The sequence below is a fragment of the Dipteris shenzhenensis genome, chromosome 32 (genome assembly GCF_047967505.1).
Source record: "Dipteris shenzhenensis isolate YYH24624 ecotype China chromosome 32, Dip_SZ_1.0, whole genome shotgun sequence".
Classification (NCBI taxonomy): domain Eukaryota; kingdom Viridiplantae; phylum Streptophyta; class Polypodiopsida; order Gleicheniales; family Dipteridaceae; genus Dipteris; species Dipteris shenzhenensis.
This window is the reverse complement of record NC_141627.1, coordinates 3,510,551-3,534,587: the sequence shown is the minus strand read 5'-3', so window position 1 is coordinate 3,534,587 and position 24,037 is coordinate 3,510,551. Positions and strand designations below refer to the sequence as shown.

The window sequence follows — 24,037 nt, the reverse complement described above, 5'->3', positions numbered from 1 at the left end:
GTGTGTGTGTGTGAGAGAGAGAGAGAGAGAGAGAGTCTATTAAAGTCTTCGGAAGAGAGAGAGAGAGAGAGAGAGAGAGAGTCTATTAAAGTCTTCGGAAGACCGATAGGTCCATGAGACTGTGAAAATCCTGATACAAGCGAGTTGTGAGGGTGGAGCTACTAAACAAGCATCCACACCAATGCAGAATGCAAAAAAATGCAGAATGGTAGTACCAAGTACTGAGTACAACATAGTTATGTTGATGGTCGACTACATATCAGTCCGCAGGAGAGAGAGAGAGAGATTAACGTCCACAGGAGGCCTCCCGGGCCTATGGGACAAAGTGACACCAAAAGGGGAAAAACTCATACAAGCCACAAAGGGCTGGAGCAAAGGGTGCGCTAAAGCCCTTGCTGAGTACTATGCTGAAATAAAGAGAGCTCAATAGCTCAAGCAAAGTCAAGTACAACACATATCATATCATATCATATCATGTGCTATCTGCTATCTAGAGCAAGCTGAGAGCAGGAGTTGGAACTCAAAAATCAAAACCCAGCATTGTGGTGGCTCGTCTATGAGCAGTGAAAATGTCTCGGATCTGAGTCTGTCTCGGAGTAGTGAAAATGTCTCCGATTTGAGTGTGTCTAACTATCTCATGCTGTGGTGTGGGAGGGGGGTGTGGTCTCCTCGATCTTAAAACCTACTGAGCTATGTTCAAAGTGACCCCTCATCTCAGGCGGTCCCCTTTGAGGAAAGCTGTGATAGGGCGGACCTCAATCGAGTGTATATGGTTACTCTCCGTGTTGTGGATGGTCTCTGTAATCCTCTCTTGGTAATCCAAACTGCCCGCATAGCAACTAGCTCCTCCTCCTCCACTCCACTGTGTCCTAGTGCTTACTCAAATGCATAGAAATTTGTGACATGCTGCTATGTTTGGTAGCCTCCGTATCCTGTGGTCTGATCGCCTCCTGCTGCTCTCTGATTTGTCATAGCAAGGTCTCTCTGTGTCGGCGCATCTCAAGCAGGTAGAGCCCAATGTAGACCTGGTCATGAAAGTGGATCAATCGTGATAGTGGACAAAGCAACTCCCATCATGATAGAGACAGTGGTAATGCTCTCGGATCTCGTAGTAGGCTGGGCAGGCGCAGAGAAAGCGTTCCTTTGTCTCAACCACTTCTAGTGTGCATAGCGTGCAGGTCAGCTGCTATCGGGGTATACGTGCTGCTCTCCCTGTCTCAATCCTCAGCTGATGGGATGAAACCCGCATCTGCCCAATGGTGATCCTTAGTGCACATGAGACTCTTCTATCCTCGAGATATAGGGGTCTAATGATGAATCCCTCCTCCGAGACATTCAGGAAATGGTCGCGGTAGAACTGGGTCTTGGTGGTGAAGGGCCTGATGGGGAAATGAGAGCAAGAGGGAGAGAGTGAGAGAGAGAAGACTCCAATGTGCGGGTGTGAAGTGATGAGCCACACCACAAAACTCTTTAGTTTTATTAGGATTAGGTTTTACCCTATGACTGTCTTAAGACAGTCATAGGTGTCCTATCTTTAATGAAGGGTTGGCAATGTGCCTTTACCCCAACAACCTCCCACCTAAAGGCCAATGTGCCTAAAGGGGAGAAAAGAATAAAAATTACAGCAATATATACAGTTACCGTATACAAGACCATAAAATAAGAATGGTCTCATCCTAATCCCATGATGTGGCGGCAATGTGCAAACCGCTCAGTAGGCAAGCTCTTAGTGAGCAAATCTGCAGGATTATCATCAGTATGCACCTTCACAAGCTCAAGTCGCTTGTCTTCCAGTTGCTCCCTGATGAAATGATATTTCACATCTATGTGCTTGGTCTTCTGATGAAAAACCGGATTCTTTGCCAACATGATAGCACTCTGACTATCACAATGCAAAACTCGCATATCTCCTGTAATGCCCAAGTCTCCCACCAGCCGAGTAAGCCATATTGCTTCCTTGCAAGCCTCAGTGGCTGCAACATATTCAGCTTCAATAGTTGACAGTGCAATGCATTTCTGCAACCGAGACACCCATGATATAGCACCTCCTGCAAATGTGAAAATATAACCGGTAGTAGACTTCCGGTTATCTGCATTCCCTGCATAGTCTGAATCTGTAAAACCATGCACCAATGCATCCTGCCTACCATAGCATATGCACAAGTCTTTGGTACCCTTGAGATACCTCAAGACACCTTTTACTGCTTCCCAATGCCTCTTGCCTGGATTTGCCATAAACCTGCTAATGACTCCCACCGCAAAAGCAATATCCGGACGAGTGGCAACCATGGCATACATCAAAGATCCAACTGCAGATGCATACGGAACCTTGGCCATTTCAGCCTTATCATCATCTGATCTGGGGCTGTCCTTACTGCTGAGTTTTAAATGTGGAGGTAACGGGGTACTAATAGACTTCCCCCCCTCCATTTTAAAGCGCTGCAGTACTTTGTCAATGTACTCTTTCTGTGACAGAAACAAAAGTCCCTCGGACCTGTCACGAGTAATCCTCATGCCAAGAATATGATTTGCATCACCCAAGTCTTTCATGTCAAAAGACTTATGCAGTTGTTTCTTTAAAGCACTAATCTCATGCTGAGATTTACTGGCAATAAGCATGTCATCCACATATAGAATGAGTAGCATCAAACTGCCATCCTTTGCCCGTTTGGTGTACAAGCAATGATCGGTCTCACACCTATGATACCCTTGGGACTGCATGAAGGCATCAAACTTCTTGTACCATTCTCTTGGCGCCTGCTTGAGTCCATACAAGCTCCTCTTGAGCTTACACACAAGCTGCTCTTTCCCTTTAACAGCATATCCCTCTGGCTGACTCATATAGATCTCATCATGGAGATCTCCGTGAAGAAAAGCTGTCTTCACATCCATCTGACATAAATCCATGTCGTCATGAGCAACAAGAGCTAACACTGCTCTCAAAGTAGTCATCTTGACTACAGGTGAAAAGATCTCATCAAAGTCAATGCCCTTCTCCTGCTTAAATCCCTTGGCAACCAATCTGGCCTTATACCGAGGTAAAGCATTTGAATCCACTTTGACTTTGTAAACCCACTTGCATGGCAAAACCATTCTGCCTGCAGGTAACTGCACCAAGTCCCATGTATCATTCTGAAGTAGGGAGTCCATTTCTGACTGCATGGCTTTCTCCCACTTCTTTTTCTCTGTTCTTCCCATAGCTTCCTTGAAGCTGGAAGGCTCACCACAATCTGTCAGCATGATAAAATCAGCCACAGTATTGGCTCCTGGAACAAACCTGGCAGGAGGCCGTTGTACACGGGTGCTCCTCCTAACAAAATGTTCCGGATTAGGCTGCTGTCCAGCCTGTTCTTCATGCATGACGGGTGGCTGTACCACCATATCTGGCTGTTCTACAGCCTCATCTGTTGGCATATCCAGTGGTGCATCATTGGCAAAATTATCTGGCTGATTTTCAGCCTGTATACCCTCTTGAACAGGGTTATCTGCAGCAGCCTGCTGCTGCATATAAATGGGCATTCTTTGCTGTCCAACATCATCATAAATAACCCTCCTGTATTCCACAGGTTGCACGGGTTCCTTGTGTACACTATCCTCTTTAAAGATGACATCATTGCTGCGTATAATCTTCCGTTTAACGGGATCCCATAACCTGTACCCCATTTCACCTTCGTCACCATAACCCATAAAGATGCATCTGATAGACTTTGGATCCAGTTTGGTGCGCAGTTCTTTGCGTACATGAGCAAAGCACTCGCAGCCAAATACACGTAAGTGCTTATATGAAGGTGGCTTGCCAGACCACACCTCCTCTGGCACTTTCAACTCCAAAGCCTTGTTTGGCGACCTGTTAATAATGTGAACTGCTGTTTGCACAACTTCTGCCCAAAAGCCATGGGGTAATGCAGCATAAGACAACATACATCGAAACTTCTCCTGAATAGTTCGATTCATCCGCTCACTTGCACCATCTTGAGATGCATTATGAGGAGCTGTGAGTTTCTGTTTGATGCCCTTAGCTTGGCAAAACTGCACAAAAGCATGTGACACATACTCACCCCCATTATCGGATCTGAGGCACTTCAGCCTGTGACCTGTCCGATTCTCAACGTGAGCGACAAACTTCTTGAAAGCATCTAAGGCATCGCCCTTATGCTTCAAGAAATAGACCCACACTTTGCGTGTGGCATCATCAATGAAAGTAATAAAATATTTTGCACCCCCTAGTGATAACTGTGGCATCTCACACAAATCAGTGTGCACTAGATCAAGTGGTGCTCTATTCTGGGGAGTTCTCCTCTTATGAGGAGTCACAGAATGCTTGCCAAATATACAATGATCACAAGTAGGCAAATATGAAAAAGAAAGAGACGGCAGATAACCCAAACGTGACAGTTCTTGCATTCCTTTAACAGACATGTGTCCCAACCGGCTATGCCACAATGAAACCTTTGGCAGCTCGGTTATGGCAACAACATGATTACCCACACTGGAAACATAAAGAGGGTACAAGGTATCACTCTTAAAACCCTCAGCCACTACAGCCTGGCCATCAGTAATCACCCATTTGGAATCCCCAAATGTGGTGTGGTAACCACTGTCATCCAATAAGCCAGTGCTAATCAGATTTTTCTTGATTTGCGGCACATGGCGGACACCATCAAGCATGAATATGCGTCCATCAGGAAATACTATCTGTATATTGCCAATCCTTGCAATCTGACATGCATAGTTGTTCCCAAGATGAACAACTCCATGAGTACCTGTGTAGGAAGTAAACCACTCCCTATGAGGAGTAACATGAAAAGAAGCACCTGAATCCAAGAGCCAGGTGTGCATGTCATGGCCATCAATAACCAAAGCATGTGCTATTACAGCAGAAGAGCATAAAACATCATGTATGTCACTGTCACTGTCCTCTGCTGCAACATTCACTGCATCCAAGTCATCTGCCTTGGCCTTGCCTTTGCCTTTGCTTGCATTTGCTGCATCCTTTGTTTCAGCCTTCTTGGCTTTCTGATCCCGTATGAACTTGAAGCACTTAGACTTCACATGTCCCTTCTTGCCACAATAAAAGCATTCAATATCCTTTTTGCCACGGGACTGACTGCGGGATTTGGACTTACTAGCAGATCTCCCCTTCTGCTGAGTCCTGCCTCTATCCTGTACCTGCAAAGCATTTGAAGACTTGCTGCCCGCATTATTCTTCCTGCTCATCTCCTCCATAAGGAGAGAGCTCTCTACAACAGCATAAATAAGAGTGACATTCGAATTTGACAGGGTGGTCTTGAAAGTGTCCCAACTCTCAGGGAGGGTACACAGCAAGAAAGTAGCCTTGAACTCCTCATCAAGGTTCAACCCCTGTGCAATCAGCTGTGTAAAGATGGCATTGAACTCACTCAAGTGTGAGGTCATAGCTGTACCTTCCTTCATGCGAAGATCAACCAGCTTCTTCAACCAATAAACCTTACTGGCTGAGCTCTTTTGGGCATACAATTCTTCTAGCCTTTGCCATAGACCATAAGAGGTCTTTTCAGCCTGAACATTGAACACAAGAGTGTCTGAAATAGTGAGCATGATAGCTGCCCTTGCGGACAAATCAAGCTCTTCCCAGTCATCAGCTGCCATGTCAGATGGCTTGACACCCTTCACCCTTATGGGCTTAGCAATCTTCTTTAACAGAAGTACATTCAAGCACTGTTCTGCCCATAATGCATAGTTGTGTGCTCCTTCCAGTTTCTTTATGTTCAGAATTGAAGAATCACTTCCCCCTGATGCCATATCAGATAAGGAAAGTACCTGACTCCCTGGAAGTAAAAAAGGACTGAATAAAAATTCTGATTTCTCAGAAAAAACCTGCTCTATTCAAGAGCCAGAAGCACTCTCAATGGTGCTGTTTTTTACTGTCAGGAAAATCTGCAGCAAAACAGTAAATGACCCTGCAAATACTGTACCTTCTGACACACTGTACCGTGCTCAAAGAGGCATAAAAACAGTAATTTCAGACTGCTGCAGCTGCTCAACAAGTGCTTAACAGTGCATAATCATCTGACAAAGCACAAACACTGCTGTAAACACTGCTGTACTGACTGTACTGATCACTTCTCCCACCTCAGATGAGGTATTGCACTGAGTTAATATGCATAAACCACTTGGCAAACACCCAAAAAAAATGACACTTCAGCCTGTCACAAAACCTGCAACAGAAAATGGGATAAATCCCAAGCAATCACCCTTCTGCCAAGGGGATAAAATGCATCTGAAGATCTCTGTCGGTGACCCAAGTGCTATCAAACAAAATCTGGGCAAAAGCCCCTTGATCTGACACCTGAACCAAGTGAAAAACACCTCAACACTGAGGTAGTATGCAATATGAAAGTCTCTCTGACAAAATCAACCAACAGTGTAATGCATATACTGTCCTGTGTAAAAATGACATACACAGATCCCAACATACAAACACTCAATGAGGAACCTTTTGAGCACTGTCAACGATGGACAGTTAGGGACCGAGTAAACTCGATGCGCCCTGGCCAAGCGTGGCTCAACTGAGGTTCTCTGAGTGTTGCACAAGAAATGTGACCTGCAAGAAAATGTCACCTCGACACTGCGGAAATCAAGACAAATGTGTGCTCTCTGGCACCACACTGCCTCAAGGCATACAATGCATCACCTGCCGGGCAAAAGCCCTATGATCTGCTCACCTGTAAACTGAGATTCAAACCCAGTAAAAGCATATGTCCTCTTGCAAAATAAAGGCATTACCTTGCCAGAACAAAATAACTGTGCAATCAACCACACTGTGGTTCTCTTTTCCTCAAGCACGAGGTAAATGAAGGTACTTGCTGTACTTTCAAGAAAACACAGTTCTGTGAACTGAAAAATGATCCTTAATCAAGAGGAATGAAGAGCAGAGTGCTCTTTCACCTCTCTTTCTTCCTCAAACAAAAATGTACCTTTTGTACTTTCGTACTTGCTGTACTTGTGCAAAAGCCATATCCAAGGAGAGAAGTTGCCTCTGACACAGATCCCAAAACAAAACAATACCTCCCTCCTGCAAAAAATCGGAAGCAGCTCCTTGCTGAAAGACCTGTCAACGTACAGTACGGTAATCTGTACTGTACGGCACAGGGCCGTCTGTACGGATGTACGGACGTACGGCCACCGTACGGATGTACGGCGCGCGAAGGAGGCCTGCGGCAGCTACTGCGCGATGCACCGATGTGCTGCTCCCTTGCTAAGTGGCGCGCTGCTGCGCCGCCCTGACCTGCGCAATGCGCCGCCGCCCTAGCTGCTCAACGCGCTGCCGCCCTGCGCCCAGATCCGATACGTGCTCACGCTCGTAGCCCGCGCCCGCGTCCGCGCTCTGCTGACGCTGACTTACATCAAGATTCTTTTTGTTGGCATCAGTAATACAAACACAAGCTATGCAGCCAACTGTCTGTAGTAGAAGATCGATTTTAGGCGTTTGACCTATGAAAACCTTTTGGAATTCTATTCAATACATTTTTTGTTGCACTCTCATTATGGAGAATCGAGATATGCTGTTGTATTGCTTCAATACCTAAGTAATTTAACATATTCATGGCTTTTAAAATACCCTTGGTTTTGTCTCCCACTATTATGTTGGTATGTTCAACAGTACCATTTTGTTTGGGAGTATGAGACGTAGTAAGAGGTCTATTCATTCCCTTTCTTTACAAAATTCAATAAAATCATTCACTTGCACTCTCCCCCTTTATCAATCTCATGCATTTCCCATTTTGCTTTTTAATTCTGACAAAAACTATTTAAAGTACTTAGGAGTCTCAATATCTCTTTCGTTTGTTTTTCTTAAATAATATCAATAAATTAAAAAGTATATTTAGCCATCTATAGATTTGAGATTGATTAGACCACATAGGTTGGAATGTATCGACTCAATGATATTATTCTTCACCGAGGCTTCCTTTGAAAACTTCCTCTAATTCATATTTTGCATATCATTTCTTTTCGAATGTAAGATAGCCATGTTTAAAACCTTAATTATTCATTTGAACAAGGCTCTATTATTTATATATTTGGATGTCTAAATCTTTCACTGCAAGGTCGTTCGCTTTCATCTTGAAGAACATTAAAAGGAAATTACTCTTTTGGAGCTCCACTACTTCATACTAGCCTCTCAATTCCTTGTGTGGATTTGGTTTTACTAGCCTCTGCACAGTACATTACATTCTGTTGGTGCTTTTCATGCTCCTATATTAGTCAACTCAAAAGATTGGTACGGCATTATTTTTTGTCCCGATCTGATGGCACACATGACACAAGGGCCACAGTGGTCTAGAACACTAGTGATTATGCAGAAAATGCCACAGAAATTATGGCAAGACCCAGGTCCTAAAATGGAGTTCTACAGGCAGGAAATCCATCCAATGGACAAATATGAATGCAAGAGTACCTCGGGAAGGACTTGTCACTATTCAAGCGGCATCTAACCTGTAGAAAAATGACCAGCTCTCACAATCTAGAGGTGGAAAGCGGTAGTTTGAGAAGACCTAGAATTCCGAGGGAAGAAAAAACTTGTAAAATCTGCCCAACAGGGGAGATAAAATTGAAGAACACATGCTCCGTGCCTTTCGAAACGACCTTGACATAAAGAATGGAGGCAAATATTCTCTTCTCTACTCTTCGACTCTTCCTCTCTCTATTAATTTCTCTAGACTCTCTCTAATGCTACTATTGCCAGGCATACATGCACATCAGAGAAAAATGCAACAAGAATGAGGCCAGTCTCAAAACACTCCTGCAACAACCAGCTAAGAAATTGGGAGCCTACCTAAAGAAAGCATTAGTGCAAGCAAAGTCCTTGACCTAGCACACCAATTGGCTAGGCACGTACTCGCAGTATAGCAATTTATTTTTGAATTTCTTTTCCCACAGAATTTCGATGTAAAAGCCACTATCTTTTTAATAGTGGTGTCCAGTCCCATCTTTGAAATGTCTCAAGCTGACTTAACTACAATCATATCATCTCCCTCCCTCCGTCCCTCCCCCCCCGCCCCAGCCTCTCTCTCTCTCTCTCTCTCTCTCTCCATCCTAACTAGACCGGGGACACGATCAATCAGGGTTGCAATGGCTCTTTTCAGGCGTAGGGCTGCTGCTAGGAGACCACAGCGGGTTGTATTATGCACAGACCACTATCAGCACTCTATCACAGGTTTCCTATCATCAGGGCCTCATTCATCGCCAGACCCCCATTGAGCTTCCACTGAGGCCACGAATCCAGCCTTCTCTCATGTATTAGATCTGATATGGTTTGATTTGGTTATGTCGCTCGTTGTGGTGATGATGCCCGATTAGAGACTCCACCCTTTCAATTCATTGTATCAAGTTTCTTTCAATCTCATAGACCCTTCGGTCTTTTGAAAAATTCTAATAAACTTTCTTTTTTACAACAAGAAACGCATCTAGAATACATATATTTAGGTGTCATATGGAAGTGGAGAACGACATAGCATTCCAATAGATACGCAAAGACTAGTGCTCAAGATTAACGACATATTGAGTAGGCATAAGGTTGATTCCATATATATACTTGATTGGAAAAAGCATATGCCATGGCACGCTCCCGTTTGATTGCTGCCTCTTGTCTTTGGTGCACCTTGGCTTGAATTTCTTCAACAGTCCCAATGCTGTCACACCATCCTCCCTGCATTAAAGCATTAAGACACCATCAATTCAAATAATTCACACAAGATTTTGAAGATAGCAGTATTATAATGGTGTTTTATGGACACTATGGCCTCTGATAAACAACAGTTTGCAATTCCATAAGTTCTAGCACTTAAAAATTATTCATCTTTGTTGTATAGGTAGTGAGAAATAATTATGAGTGCAATTATCTTCGGCAACCATAAAAATTCACCCAACAAGCAAGTTACAGACTATTATTTGAGATCGTTAATGCACATCTGAATTTCCAAAGACAAGAATGGATAGATTAAGCTGCTCAAACGTAAAATGATCAAATCATAACATCTCAATGAGGATCAAGGCTATACAAACTTAGGAACTTGCATAGTAACTAAATGATTTACATTTATGAACTGCATTGATGAAGCTATAAACCCATTGTGCCAATGTTGCATAGGTAGAGTTCCCACCCTTAAAAATGGGTGCATCAATTCCCATGAAATAGGATTCTCAAACGACCTAAACCATCATTTTGAAGTCAAAAGTGTTAACGATTTTGACTTGTATATTTTAACATAGTGGTGGTGGCGGATAGTGCTTCACTTACGTGTCCTTAGTTATTCTTGTTTGTCCTTGATCTTAAAAGAAAACCTCAATGCATAACTGATCATAAGTCAAAAGTCGAATGCATTAACACTTGGTGTATATTTTAAAATATTGGCAGTGGATATTGCTTCACTCAAGTGTCCTTAATAATTCTTGTTTTTCCTTGATCCCTCGTCGCATAGCTCATCATCAATTTACATTTGTAGCTATCATCTATTGAAATTGAAAAACATGTCCACGCTCTTCTTTAGCACAATTTTATCTTCATAACTCTACATCTCTACTCAAACAACAAACTAGTGGTTCCTTAGAAATAATTTTGGGATTGCTAAGATCTCTTCGGAGTGTTTTAGAAATGTAATGGCTCATCGGTCCACAACTAGTTCCCATGCTAGACGTACGTTTGAAAACCTATTCATTGAGCGGCATAAATGCCTTACATTATCTTCCTAAAGATTTGTAAACATCCTCTTGTTAGGCTAAATCCCCAATCCTCATGGGTTGTAATATTGAGTCGACAGTAAGGCACAACATGTCGGAACAATGTATAGGATTCTAGACCATTTCTAGAATTCAAACCTACAATATGACTTTAGTTCAGGCTCCTCCATAGGAGAGCACATTTTGCACTATACATGTGGCACTATGTCAAATGTTACTTGTACACTTAATCTTAGTTTAAGGTTTAAGATTTCTACAAAACATCCAATCTCTTTGTTTTTAAGCTTTCTATTAATGCTTAAAAACAAAACCATACAAGCAGCTGTCCCGAAGGCGCCGACTGGGAAAACCCTCAAGCCTACGCAAGCCAACCTACTTCTCGAACAGCCAACTCACTAACTAGGGTATCTCCGGGATAAGGGCTAGCAACCACGAGGGGGGACTATACAACCATTGAATCCCTCGCGGTGTGAGAATATAAAAAATACCTGCAGGATATGCCTTGCAAAAACGTTCCCGCCTTTCGGCGGTCGTTCTAGAGCCTAATGCCATGCACTCCCAGATGGCGCACAAAGTGTAGATGATATCCTGCCAAATAGCAACCACAATGGCTGCCGGTGGAACACGATGACCTCCCTTCACTAGGCTGCGATGCGCAACCTAGATGTTCCACGCTGTGATGCTGGCCACTGTCTCCCACACACCATCCTCAGGAGCCAAGGGAGGACAGTGTCGGGCTTGAGGGGCCGCCTCATGTAGCTCGATCCGATGAATGCTTTGTTTGTGTATCATGTAGGCTGGAGAGACCTCATCAATGAGGAAGGTATGAGCCCCTTCCGTCAACCAGGCCGCCATGCCCCAGGTGAAGTCCCGGTGGATATTCTACATCCAAGCCACAATCCAAAGGGAACCTAACCAGATCCTCTCGACACTCAGGAAACTCCAAAGGCAGTGTGGGATTGCCTCCAAGACACCCTCCATACAACTATTACAGCGCCCATCCACCCTCATCTGCTCTAACCAAGTGCCCCCCATGAACGGTCAACCAGAACAAGTAAGGCTTGACCATAGGCACGTCCAAAACTGAGATCGAACCTTTTCAGATACCTGCTACCATTTGTAATCATCGTCCAATCCGTGTCGTCTAGGAGAAGAAGGGTATGTCCTTGACCCTCTCGATGTAACCTACCCTAGACGGCTAGAACCACTCTCCTAGGATTGTTGCCACTGTTTTGCCCATCATTTTCAACCTATAGCTTTCACATCTTTGTACACCTCCTTCGTCCCTCATCACCCCAAGCTCTCTACACATTTTCTCCCACATGCCATACTAGTGCTTTGATGGTACAAAGAGAGAAAACAAAGGAAAATAGGTTTGTTTGCTTATATTTTTAATATTGCATGGGGTCTTGAGAAGCCCCCTCTGTAGAAGGAGCTTTTGGGGCTCTGTACTTGGGGTAAGGGTGCGAACCACTAGCTTGCTCAAAAAGGCTCTGCTCTGCATCTCCAGATCAATGATGCCCAAACCACCTCGAGCCTACAACATGATGATTGTCTGCCAAGCAACCCTGGCCCAAGTGTTCCTCGTGCCGTCCAAACCATCCCTAAGGAAATTGTGCACTAGGTGCCTGAGTTGTCCCATGCAGCCCCTATGAAAATACCAACAAGAAGCGATGTACCAAGCTGTGGATAAGAGAACATGATTGGCCACAAGAGCCCGTCTTGGTAGAGAGAGTTTGACTGAGCTATAACATAGAAGCTTCTGCCGTACACTCTCTAAAACCAAGGCAATTTGCAGCTCCGTTGTAATGTCGATCCCTACCTTACAACCCAAATATCCGGCTGTCCGCCCTCGCGGGACCACTGAAAACCAAAGGCAGCATCCGATGGGCCTCCTCCATCCCTATGAAGGAACCAATTGATTTGGTCCATTCGATCCGAGCACCCGAGGCCTCCCAATAGATGCCCAAAGCTCCTCTAGCTGCCTCTATGCTCAATGTTCCCCTGCTGACCCCACCTCGCATGAGAGGAATGGTATGAGAACTCTGCTCTTCGAACCTATGTGGCCTAGGGCTCCAGTCTCATGCTCTCATAGCGATCGCTAAGCCATTGAGCGCTTGAATGCTGCTCTGTAAGTCTCCTGATGGAAGCTAAGTCCCCTCTCGTAGGGCTCTCTCACGCTTCTAAAGAGCATGTCTCCATCTAAGGGCCTATGAGTGCAGCTTTGTGCTGCTCCTCCGAATTGCATCAGCCACCCAAGTGACCCAACCCTCACTAGATCATCCTTCTGGTTGCTGCCAAATCTTTGCAACTCCCTATGTGAACCCCCCTTTGGGGGGGACTTGTACGGGGCTGATCCAAGTGCATCACCGCAAGGAGTGGTCCCATAACGTGGTGCCTACCAGAATCCCTATGGAGCCCCCTCTATGCAGCGCCCAGTCCCCAACATAGAACCGGCTCCCCAACATAGAACCGGCTCACGCGCTCCAGATGCCCATGTGTCTCCTTTGTCCAAAGAATACCTTGGATCCTAGTGAACTCCACCTCCCTCCACGGATCTCTACCACTGACCGCGAAGATGAACTACTCCCAGGTGCTCCTCTCTGCTGCCGGCATCTCTGCGTACGAAGCACATCCTTGTTTGTCCTCAGCGAACTCTAGATTGTTGAAGTTGCCTCCCTCAATCCACGAGTCTACATCCGAGAGGCACTCTGTCAAATGTCTCCAAAAGGTCGAGCGGTGCTGTCGGCAGGCTAGTGCATAAACGTTCAGGATGCCAATCTTGGACTCGCCGATGCAACAGTCTCGTACTTCTGTGATTTCGGGCCCCGGGGGGGGGGGGGGGGCTTGGAAGGGGAGTAGTCTGTATCTATGCGTCTGCGCAGTAGCAGAAGGGGGCAGCGAGGGAGGAGGATCTCAAGCAGCTCGGAGAGACTCCACCTGCAATCTCTTTGTATTTCTAAATGTGTGCCATTTGTTTCATCTTACATTCAATGTTCTCAGCAACTTTTCAGCTTTCTATCTTCGCTCTCACAAAATACTTATTTATTCCTTTTTTTGTGCAAAAGAGTGAGCTTCTATTGAGTATGCCCAAAATATAAGAATCAGAGATAAAATCCCATGCGAACCGCATATCAAATATGTAGAAAAGAAACAAGGCTACATGAACCAATCTGGACTAAAAATACCACAAAGGCCTTGTGGTGAAATATGTGAACAATATATACCTTTGTAAGACTAGAATAAGTCCAATCATTTAGATACCAACTCTCTCATGAAAGAAGCTCTACTAGCAACTATGGTACTTAGGAGCCCTAAATCATACCCAAGTGGCCATGAGGGTGTAAATAATGTCCTGCTAGATAACTAAGAGTGATTGAGAGGAAAAACTCTGAGTCCTACCTATGGCATTTGTACACCTATAGCATGTTGTGAGACTAGCAATAATGTCCCAGACCAAATATAGACCCTGAATCTGCTCTCACAAACTTTACAAGTGGTAGCCTCCCTTCTAGGATAGTTCTACACAAATGCATGCACCTCTGAAGCCCTAGAGGCAACCCAAAGTAAAGAACACGTGTCTCGAACCAAGAGCCATTGCCTCTACAGCCTTTCTAGAAGAATTTTGGACGTTTGCACCACATAGTGATAACATATGTTTTATAGATGGCATTCATACTGAGATAATTGACAAAAGTTTCCACACTAAAAATAACATTTTCCAACATGTGGTCCTACTCATGGGGAAAAAAACTGTAAAATGCATAAGTAGATGCATTTACAAGTCATTTTCAGATTGGAAGATCCTACAATAACGTATTTATCATCACATGTGTCTCTAGGCACCATTGTAGAATTTATAGGTAATTTGGAGTAACACAGCACACATGACTTCAAAACATCCAACTGTTGATGTATTTTTTCTTTTGCATATATTATGAAGTGTCATGAAGGGCCTTTTTGCAGTCCTTGTATGTTTGCACAGCTTCGCTTTTGCAATTTACAGCCAGTTGGGGATTGATGCCATGATCTGGTGCTCCCATGGCTGCCTTGATTAGTCACCTTGGGCAATGTGTCCCAAGACCATTCTCAAGCTTGCAGCCCTGGTGGTAAGGACTGCTTCTGCATATGGGGTTGCTCTTGGCTGTAATTATATATCTAGATGAATTCAGGAATATGCCCAAACTCATCCTCTAAAAACACAAGACATAGTGTAGTTTCAATCTTCTGATAGTCATTCATAAGGTTGAAACAATAAACTCCATCACATATAGCAGGGACTAGCTACTATCACATCCCCATATACTACCAACTCTTCACTGGAATGGACCTAGATAATCCCTTCATAGAGATAAAAGGGATCTCACACACTACCCTAGGAGAGGGATGTCATTGCCTTGGGAGATATGAATGCCCACACTGGGATATACTAGCTGGATATTGATCAAACGCCACATGACCCTGGACGAGACAAGATGATGCCTTTGACAAGGGCTGCGACGCATGTTGGACGATGCAACACATGGTTTTGATCATTATATTAAATGCCTTAACAGATTATATGGCAATATTGGATTACTAATGTTGACAGTATGCTAGCCTAGGAAAAGACAAGGACCTTCACATGCCATATACCCACAAGCACGAGTGTTATTGATTATGCCATGATGCAATGACTCATGCCTAGGACATATGAAACACCTCACCATACGAGCACTTCAATTGAGTCAAACCGTGCCCTCCATCTGCATCTATTTTGGTGTCCCACACACACTCAACCACCTATCTTACAGCTGCCTCCCTGGGGCTCTACTTGCATTATGATAAAGTGGACGCATATGAGAAGCAATTAGAGAGATACTTCAAATGGACAATAGCACACTCTCATTGCCAAAGGCAATGAACCACATTCTAGATGACCATTTTTGGAAAGGGATCAGCCCTAAGAGATGTGCACCATCAAATGTAGTCAGCCTAGAGGTCATGCTTAAGATTGTAAGCGGGTGAGCCACATATGCCAGAATAGACCCCACCATTCCTTGACCAGATATACATTATTGAGGATGTTGAGCTAGGCCTTTGAAAGACGGCTCACGGTAAGGAAGCTGATCTCCAAGATACAAGCAGGGACATTCAAATGGGCAGGTTCAGAGGCAAACAAATGGATATGTACCTTGCTAAATGCAGCTGCCACCCAGGGTTTTTTCAATCGAACCCTCTCACAATAAAGGAGAGAAAAGGAACCCATGGAAATTGCTGGTCCATCATGGTTGAGTCCACTCTTCCTTGAAAATAAAATCAGCAATTCGGCTGAGAATCAAGGCAAGAGAGCCACAAGCCATATTCTGACGAGTACACGGCACTACAAAGCACTTGGTCACGATACGGATACTCATGGAGGAATGTCATGTCAGCTACATGGAGAAGGCTTGATGTGCTGTTTTCGTTGATTTCCTCTAAGTGTTTGACACAGTCCCTACGAAAACTTTTTGGCAAAGAATGCAAGAAACTGGAGTTCCCCAAAGCTTATGCATGATGTGTATATTTTTCATAAGAAGGTGAAATGCAACAAGCTCCACATGAATAAAAATCTCTTCCTCCTATGACATTGGAGTCAAGCAAGGTTGCCCATTCGCCTCCCACTCTCTTTGGGCTATGCAATAACTAGCTTGAGGAGCTCACCCTCACATGTGCAGCCCAGTAAGGCATCCATGGCCACACATAGGTGTCAAGATGAAAGATTTGTTATTGAGTGTGGATGATGTGATCTTGTTGACCAAAAATGCAGTAGATACCACAGTTTAGAACTTTTTTGCTAATTGAATGTGGACAAAACAAAAGTAATGTTGATTAAAACTTAGAGAGGCACCCCTCCAAACATCGCATACCATGGGCAGCACAACAAGGAGGTTGAGTTTTTTAGATACATGGGTATTGAAAAAACTCAACTTGGGTATTTGAGGTACAGTGTGATCACTGCTAATATGGAGGAGCTGCTATGCCCTCGAGAACATATCCATGCAAGCTGAGATTTGGCATTGGAAGAGCATCTTTTTCATGTCTTTCTTTCTAACAAAAATATCTAGGTATGTGAGAATTTTCCTTTGCATGAGTGCAGAAGCGTGTGTTGCACGGGCATGCATCAGATTGGTTATTTCTAATTCGTGTTCTCTTCTAATATCCTTTGGAAATCTTGCATGTTCACTTTACCTTGGAATATATCAGTTTTGAATTGTACTAGCATGTAAGCTTTAGAAATCCCTTAAAGAAAACTTGTTTTTTTTGTGTTACTTGCTTGCAACAGTTTTAAAAATATCATTATTAATCTTAGAGAGGAAGCACAGCCCTTGATACTCCTAGCCCATCTACACCACCTCAGGTGCAGGTTGTCCAGATAGGTGCTCAGGTGCTGCAAAACATGTTCCATGAGATGTAGAGGGTCTCTTGTTATAGCATCTGAGTCCCAGCATTTACACAACGGCATGCCAAACGTTTCACCTGAGATATATTCAGGCGAAGCGAAAGCGCATGCATCAAAGTATGTGCACTCCTAGTTCAGTAGGTGGGACGCACAATTTGCCATCGCCAAACTATCCTGACCACATCTGTCATTGTCAAAGTACAAATTGCTTATAATATAGCAAAGCAATTCTATGATCATCACATAGCATAACATTACTCTCGGGAGGTTCACTCTATGTAAATCATAAAACCATGCTTACTTGCCGGTCAGAGATTCCTTTCCTCTTAAAAGACTTGAAACTTTTTTATTCCATAAAAACTTTTAAAACTTTTTTTTTCCATAAATTAAAGGATCCCCTCGTGTATGTAGATTTATATTGATCTTACAGATAAAAAGGCCGCTCCCATTGAAGCCATATCATAGGGTTACATATTTTTGGGGAAGCTTTGGGTGCATACCCCAACGGTCTCACTCAACACAAGGACACTATTGTGGGAACCTGCTTACAAAGACTAGGCATATTCTCCCTCAACACACGGGCACTATAAAGGGCATTTGCTTACAAAGACTATAATGGGCATCTGCATACCCCACGGGTCTCACTCAACACAAGGGCACTATTGTGGGCACCGGCTTACATAGACTAGGCATATTCTCCCTCAACATGAGGGCACTATAGAGGGCATGTGCTTACATGTAAAAGACTAAGTATATCCTCCTACCATAGAGATGTCTTTTGAGGATGGGGTAAAGCATACTCTTTGGACTTCACTCACCGATAACAAATTTGAAGAGGGATTTGAGAGTTGGTCTCACCTTCAGCACTCTCTTACTAGTACAAGGAGAAAAGACTTTGGGGTTCATTATGATGACATGTAAGAAATCCTAGATTTACTATATTTAGAACTGTGCTAAGGAACAGAAAAGAGACTGATATAGCAGAGAACAAGGAATAACTGTATTGCTTGAATATCTGTAGGGTGGATGTGATTGTCATCCATACAATTTGGCCTCTCTTATATAGAGAGTGAAGAGTCACACATGAAAAGGTGTGTACTCCAAAGGGTATGTGCATGAAGAGGTGTGTACCCCTTGTGAAGGGTGTGACCCTTGATGAGAGGGTACATTACAATAGGAATGTCTCTTCATTAGAATGTCTCTTGTGAAGGGTTGTGCCTCATAAGGAAGTGTCCCGTCGAAAGGGCAAGTGTCCCGTCGAAAGGTCATACCCTTCCACAAGTGTCCATTCATTAAACCATCCATAAGTCTAGAAAGAGAAAAGAATACGTCACAGATCGTGACATCCCCTCCCACTCAAAAGAAGACCCTGGTGGAGATAATGAACTGATGTAGAAAATATCATGGTAGATGCTGAAAATACTGCTGTAAGAGATCAGGGTACTGCTGTAAGTCTTCATCAGACTGCCAAGTAGCGTCGGAGTCGTCCAGATCTCGCCAAAGAACAAGGAATTCCGTGATAAGTCGATGTCGAGTCTCTCGCTGTCGATGGTCCAGAATACGCTCAGGAATAAGGAGAACATAATCGTCTTCGATTTCTGGGACATAATCACCTGCAGGAGGAACTGCTTCATCGCCTGGAATGTACGTCTTTAGCCAAGAAATATGAAATGTTGGATGGATTTTACCCCATGATGGTGGTAATTCCAATTTATAACTTAAAGGTGAATTTTTCTTGACGATCCGGAAAGGTCCATAGTATCTGGGTCGCAACTTAGGAAACACAGACTTAACCGTCTTATAGCGATGTGGAGCTACAAATAATAGCACCATGTCACCAGTGTTAAATTCCAGGTGACGTCTATGTTTGTTGGCAGACCGTTGATACCGCTCTTGCGCTTTTCGCATATGATCCCTGACTTGCAGTAGAATGTCTTGCATTTCTTGAACCAATTGATCAGCTAGGGCCACTCGATGTTGAAGTACAAAATTTGTTGGTACAATCGGAGTGTGTCCATAAGCTGCTTGGAATGGAGTCATGCTGATGGCACTATGGAAAGAGTTATTATAAGCAAACTCGAGGAGTGGTAGATACTCTTCCCAGGCTGCGAGGCGTGACTGAACATAATGTCGAAGCATTTCTTCCAGAACTTGGTTGACTCTTTCAGTCTGTCCATCGGATTCTGGGTGGTAAGCTGAACTGAACAGTAGAGTTGTACCCAAAGATTCGAACAGTGAAATCCAGAAGTGACTGGTAAACTTAGGATCTCTGTCGGATATGATATTCTTGGGTAATCCATGGTGTCGGAAGATGTGTTGTATAAAGAGTTTGGCTATGTCCGGGGCCTGTGCACTGCTTTTGCAAGCAACAAAGTGTGCCATTTTGGACAAGCGATCAACAATTACCATAATCTGAGTGTTACCTCTGGAGGATCGTGGTAGTGTTGTAATGAAATCCATGGAAATACTTTCCCACCTTTCAGTTGGAACTGGAAGAGGCTGAAGAAGTCCTGTTGGAAGTCGTCGACTTGCTTTCATTTGTTGACATGATAGACAAGATGTAACCATGTTGATGACATCTCTTTTCATCTGAGGCCAGTAGTATGTTGCACTGAGTAACCGATAAGTCTTATTGATGCCTGGATGGGCAGCATAAGGAACTACATGATGCTCTTTTAACAAAAGACGTCGAACATCCTTGTCATGTGGTACACAGACGCGATCTTGATAATACAGAAGGTCGTCCGTATAAGAATAGGATGAGAAAATCTTTTGTTCGGAAGTCGAAGGTTGATCTTTGGAAAGAACCTGTACTGCGGTGCCGAAGTCTTTATCATTGAAATACTTTCCTTTGAATGAGTTCGAAACATCCACAGATAATGTAGAGATTACCATGGCTGATGCTAGAGGTAACCTGCTGAGAGCATCTGCAACTACATTGCGTAGTCCTGGTATGTACTCAATGGTCATGTGAAAGTTGGCCAGAAACTCAACCCAGCGTGCTTGGCGAGCGTTCATGACTGGCTGAGTAAAGATGTACTTGAGAGAGTGATGGTCCGTCTTGACCACAGAGTCGGCACCCATGAGATAATGTTTCCAAGAGCGATAAGCATGTACAACAGCAAGAAACTCCTTATCATAGACCGGATATCGGGTTTGGATATCAGAATGTTTATGGCTGTCAAAAGCAATAACTCTGCCTTCTTGCATCAAGACTGCTCCTGTAGCGATGTCGGAAGCGTCGGTCATGACCTCAAACGGAAGATTTGGGTCAGCAATAGCCATAACTGGTGTGGTAGTGAGTGCTTGCTTGAGTTGTTGGAAACTATACTCTGTTTCGGGAAGCCACTGAAAAATTGCTGTGCTTTTCAATAATTCGGACATAGGAGCTGCGATTTCGGAAAACTGATAGACCTTTGTATGGTAGAAGTTTGCCAATCCGAGAAAAGAGCGGACATCATGAACATTCTTAGGAGTAGGCCAGTTGCGGATTACCTCGACCTTCTTGGGATCCACAGAGATACCTTGAGCAGAAATAACATGTCCCAAATATTCAAGTTGGGTCTTGAAGAACTCACTCTTCTCAATGTTGATGTAGAGAGAATTTGCACGGAGAACTTCAAAAACTTGGTGAAGATGTTGTTTGTGCTCATGTAGGGATTTGCTGAAAACGAGGATGTCATCGAGGTAAACAATGACGAACTTATCGAGGAAAGGCCTGAAGATGTCGTTCATTAATGTCATGAATGTGGCCGGGGCATTGTTTAACCCAAAAGGCATGACCAAACATTCATAGTGTCCATACTTTGTTCGAAAAGCTGTCTTGTACTCATCGCCTTCTCGGATACGAATTTGATGATAACCTGAACGAAGATCAATCTTGGAGAATTGTGTTGCATGTAGAAGTTGATCGAAGAGGTCATCAATGCGAGGCAATGGATACTTGTTTTTTATAGTGAGCTTGTTGAGGGCTCGGTAGTCGATGCAGAGGCGCATAGACTTGTTCTTTTTTCCACAAGTAATACAGGAGATCCGAAAGGGCTGCGACTGGGCCGAATGTGATCTGGTGTCTCCTCGACTGCCGTAACCAACAAAAGTGAAGTCTTTGCTTGGCGTTTACGAACCCACTTCTTTACTTGTAGGGCAGAGGCAACTGGGGTTGAAGGAGAGTCCCTAGAACCAGTTAGCTCAATAAGTTTTCCCTGGTGGACAAACTGGATAGTATGGCTGCGAAAACTGATTGATGGATCATAGTCGTAGAGCCATTGTTGTCCGAGTATGACATCGTACCGAGAAAGAGGCATAATGTCGAAGTTCAACTTGTCCGTATAATGTTGGATGCGAAAAGACAAGTTTTTAATCCTAAAGTTGCACAAGAAAGTTGTTCCATTTGCGAGTTCAATCTGATAGTCCATGAGGCTAGGACTGGTGGTCAACCGAAGTTTATCGACCACAGAACTGGCTAGGAAATTATGAGAACAGCCACTGTCGATGAGGATGGTGACCGTTGTTCCACGAATCGATCCTTGAACACAAAGTACTTGAGTGGCCAGGGAAGGTTCGGGGTTGCTGGCAAGGCTCAGGTGGATGGTATTCGCCATTCGAACAGCTTTGCCTTTCTTGTCTTGTGCTGAGGTAGCATCTTCTTTTGAGGAAGTGCTAGGTTCCATATTAGAATTTTGCTTTGGTCGCTTGGGACAATCGAACCATCTATGGTCGCCTGTACAGATGGTATAAAGTCCTTTTGAGCTGGAGTTATTCTTCTTGTCAGTGGCCGCACCTTTATGTTGGGGCTGTCGATAATGACTTTGTGAAGAAGAAGAAACACGATCCTTGGGGGAGTGCTTCTGTTGGAATCCAGCAAATGATTTCTGAGGCTTCTGGGGATCTTGAGACTGTCGCTGACCTTGATTACCGAAGTTTTTGCGAAACCTGGTATTATCTTGAGGACGAGCACCTTTGGCCATAGGAGAGTTCTGTGTGCGATTAGCACTCTGCTTCCCTGTGTTTAGGAAATCTGTAATGCGCTCTGCGTAAGCAATAGCGCCATCTGTGGTGGTGATATTGGCTTTAAGAACATCAATGCGTAACGAGGGTTGTAGGCCTGAGATGAAAGCATGAAGGCGATCATCCTCAGTTAAACCATCAATCTCTAGCACCAATGTGGTGAACTGAGAGATATAAGAAGACAGGGAACCCGTTTGCTCCAACTGTCGAAGTTTTGATCGTGCTTGGAAGTCCGCATTGGCAGGTACAAACTGCTTACGGAGCACGTGTTCAAAACGTTCCCAAGTTAACACACTTTTTCCGTCCTTTAAGCGTCTTTGCCACCATAGAAATGCTGTATCCTTCAGGAGGGAGGCTGCCAAGGCGATCTTTTTGCCTTCCGTGAGGTCAACAGTGTCAAAATACATGCACAGTTTAGCGAGCCATTGGTCAACAGTTCGGCGATTACGTTGACCAATGTAGGCTTCCGGAAGTTTGACGTCAAGTCGTTTTGTTTTGGAAGCTTGAAGTAATCGGTAGAGAGTACGCAGTTTAGTGTTTTCTACCTCTGGTGGGAAAGAGTCCGCATCGTCGTCGGATTGCGTCACGTCGTCCTCTGTATGTGCTAGACTTCGAGAATCTTGGAGTTGTTGAACTTTTTGAACCAGGTCGGAGATGCTGTCCTGAAGCTGAGATATTTGAAGTTGCAATAGAGATTCACTTTGGACGTTGCCTTCAGGGGTCTTTTTGGGACTTGATTCTTTGATCTCGGGAGAGGCTTCACGCGAGCGGTGCAACATGTCGGAAATCCCTGTAAGAAAAGCGCGAACTTGCGCTCTAGTTTGGACCATCCCTGAAAGAGGATTCGGGCTGCTCCCTGAGGTTGCTCATATTGGAGGGGGCAGGCGAGGCAGGATGGAACCACCCGTGGAAATCTGGTAAGGGAGGTCCTGGTGGAGGTAACACTGGAGATTCTGAAAAAGGTGTTACTGCTCGTGATAAGACAGGGGTAGGTAGCAGAGTCCACGGTTCTGAAAAAGGGTAAGGAGCTGCTATCGGAAGAGGAGGATATCCAGGGGAGGGAGTGCCTTCAGGATGTAAATACTGACTTGGAGAAGGTACACCCTGTAGAGGAGGATATCGGGGAGCTGAAGGAGGTGGAGAGTACCCTGGGGATGCCGAAGGTGAAGGGTAAAACTCTCTCCAAAAATGAACAGCAAACTCCTGAGAAATATCGTGTTCCGGATATCTTCGTGTCTCGTGGAACACAACCTGTACTGTGCTGAGGAAATAATGTAATTGAGGTGCCTCACGCAGAAGGTAGAGGATGCGATCCAAGTCACTCGGAGGGCACGTGACACAGAAGACCCAAGATGCAAAGGCTCCAAAATGGGCTGGCTATGCAATTTGAACACGATATTGTGTAGTAGCTGATGTCCTTGAATGGCCGGGTGAATTACCAGGGGTTGCCATGCTTTAATATGGATTCTTTCATTTGGTGTAATTTGTTAAAAAAAAGAATCCTTAAAAGCTGATTGGAAAGACTCCACCTAGCAATACTTTAATCTGCCAAATGATTGCGTAGAAGAAGGCTGCAAATCGTTGTCCGGAGGTCCAGGCTGCAGTATTTGTGAGGAGTGCTCGAGGCTGGTCTGGTCCGGGCTGTCAACGGGCTTTCGTCAATCCGAGAAAAGGCAACTGGTGCTGAATTGGCAGGGTAACCATGGCGAAACAAGGAGAGGCAGCAGACTGTCCGGACAAACAGGTATCCAGGGCTGAAATGACGAGGCAAAGGCTGCAGTAAACAGGGACTGGCAGCGCAGGGACCAGAGACTGGCAGCGCAGGCTGATGACAGCGGTCCGTACGGCTGTACGGTACAGTCTGTACGGAAAGTACCGTACAGACTGTAC

The 24,037-nt window shown here is 44.4% G+C and overlaps 1 protein-coding gene across 1 annotated transcript in view; it reads right to left on the bottom strand.

The window, feature by feature from the left end:
- Positions 1-24,037, bottom strand: part of LOC147880190 (protein IQ-DOMAIN 5-like) — a 45,168-nt gene that overhangs the window by 15,281 nt on the left and 5,850 nt on the right. Inside the window, exon 5 of the mRNA XM_087371221.1 lies at positions 9,575-9,688. Coding sequence (XP_087227347.1) covers positions 9,575-9,688 — 114 coding nt within the window. The remainder of the gene's footprint in view (positions 1-9,574; positions 9,689-24,037) is intronic.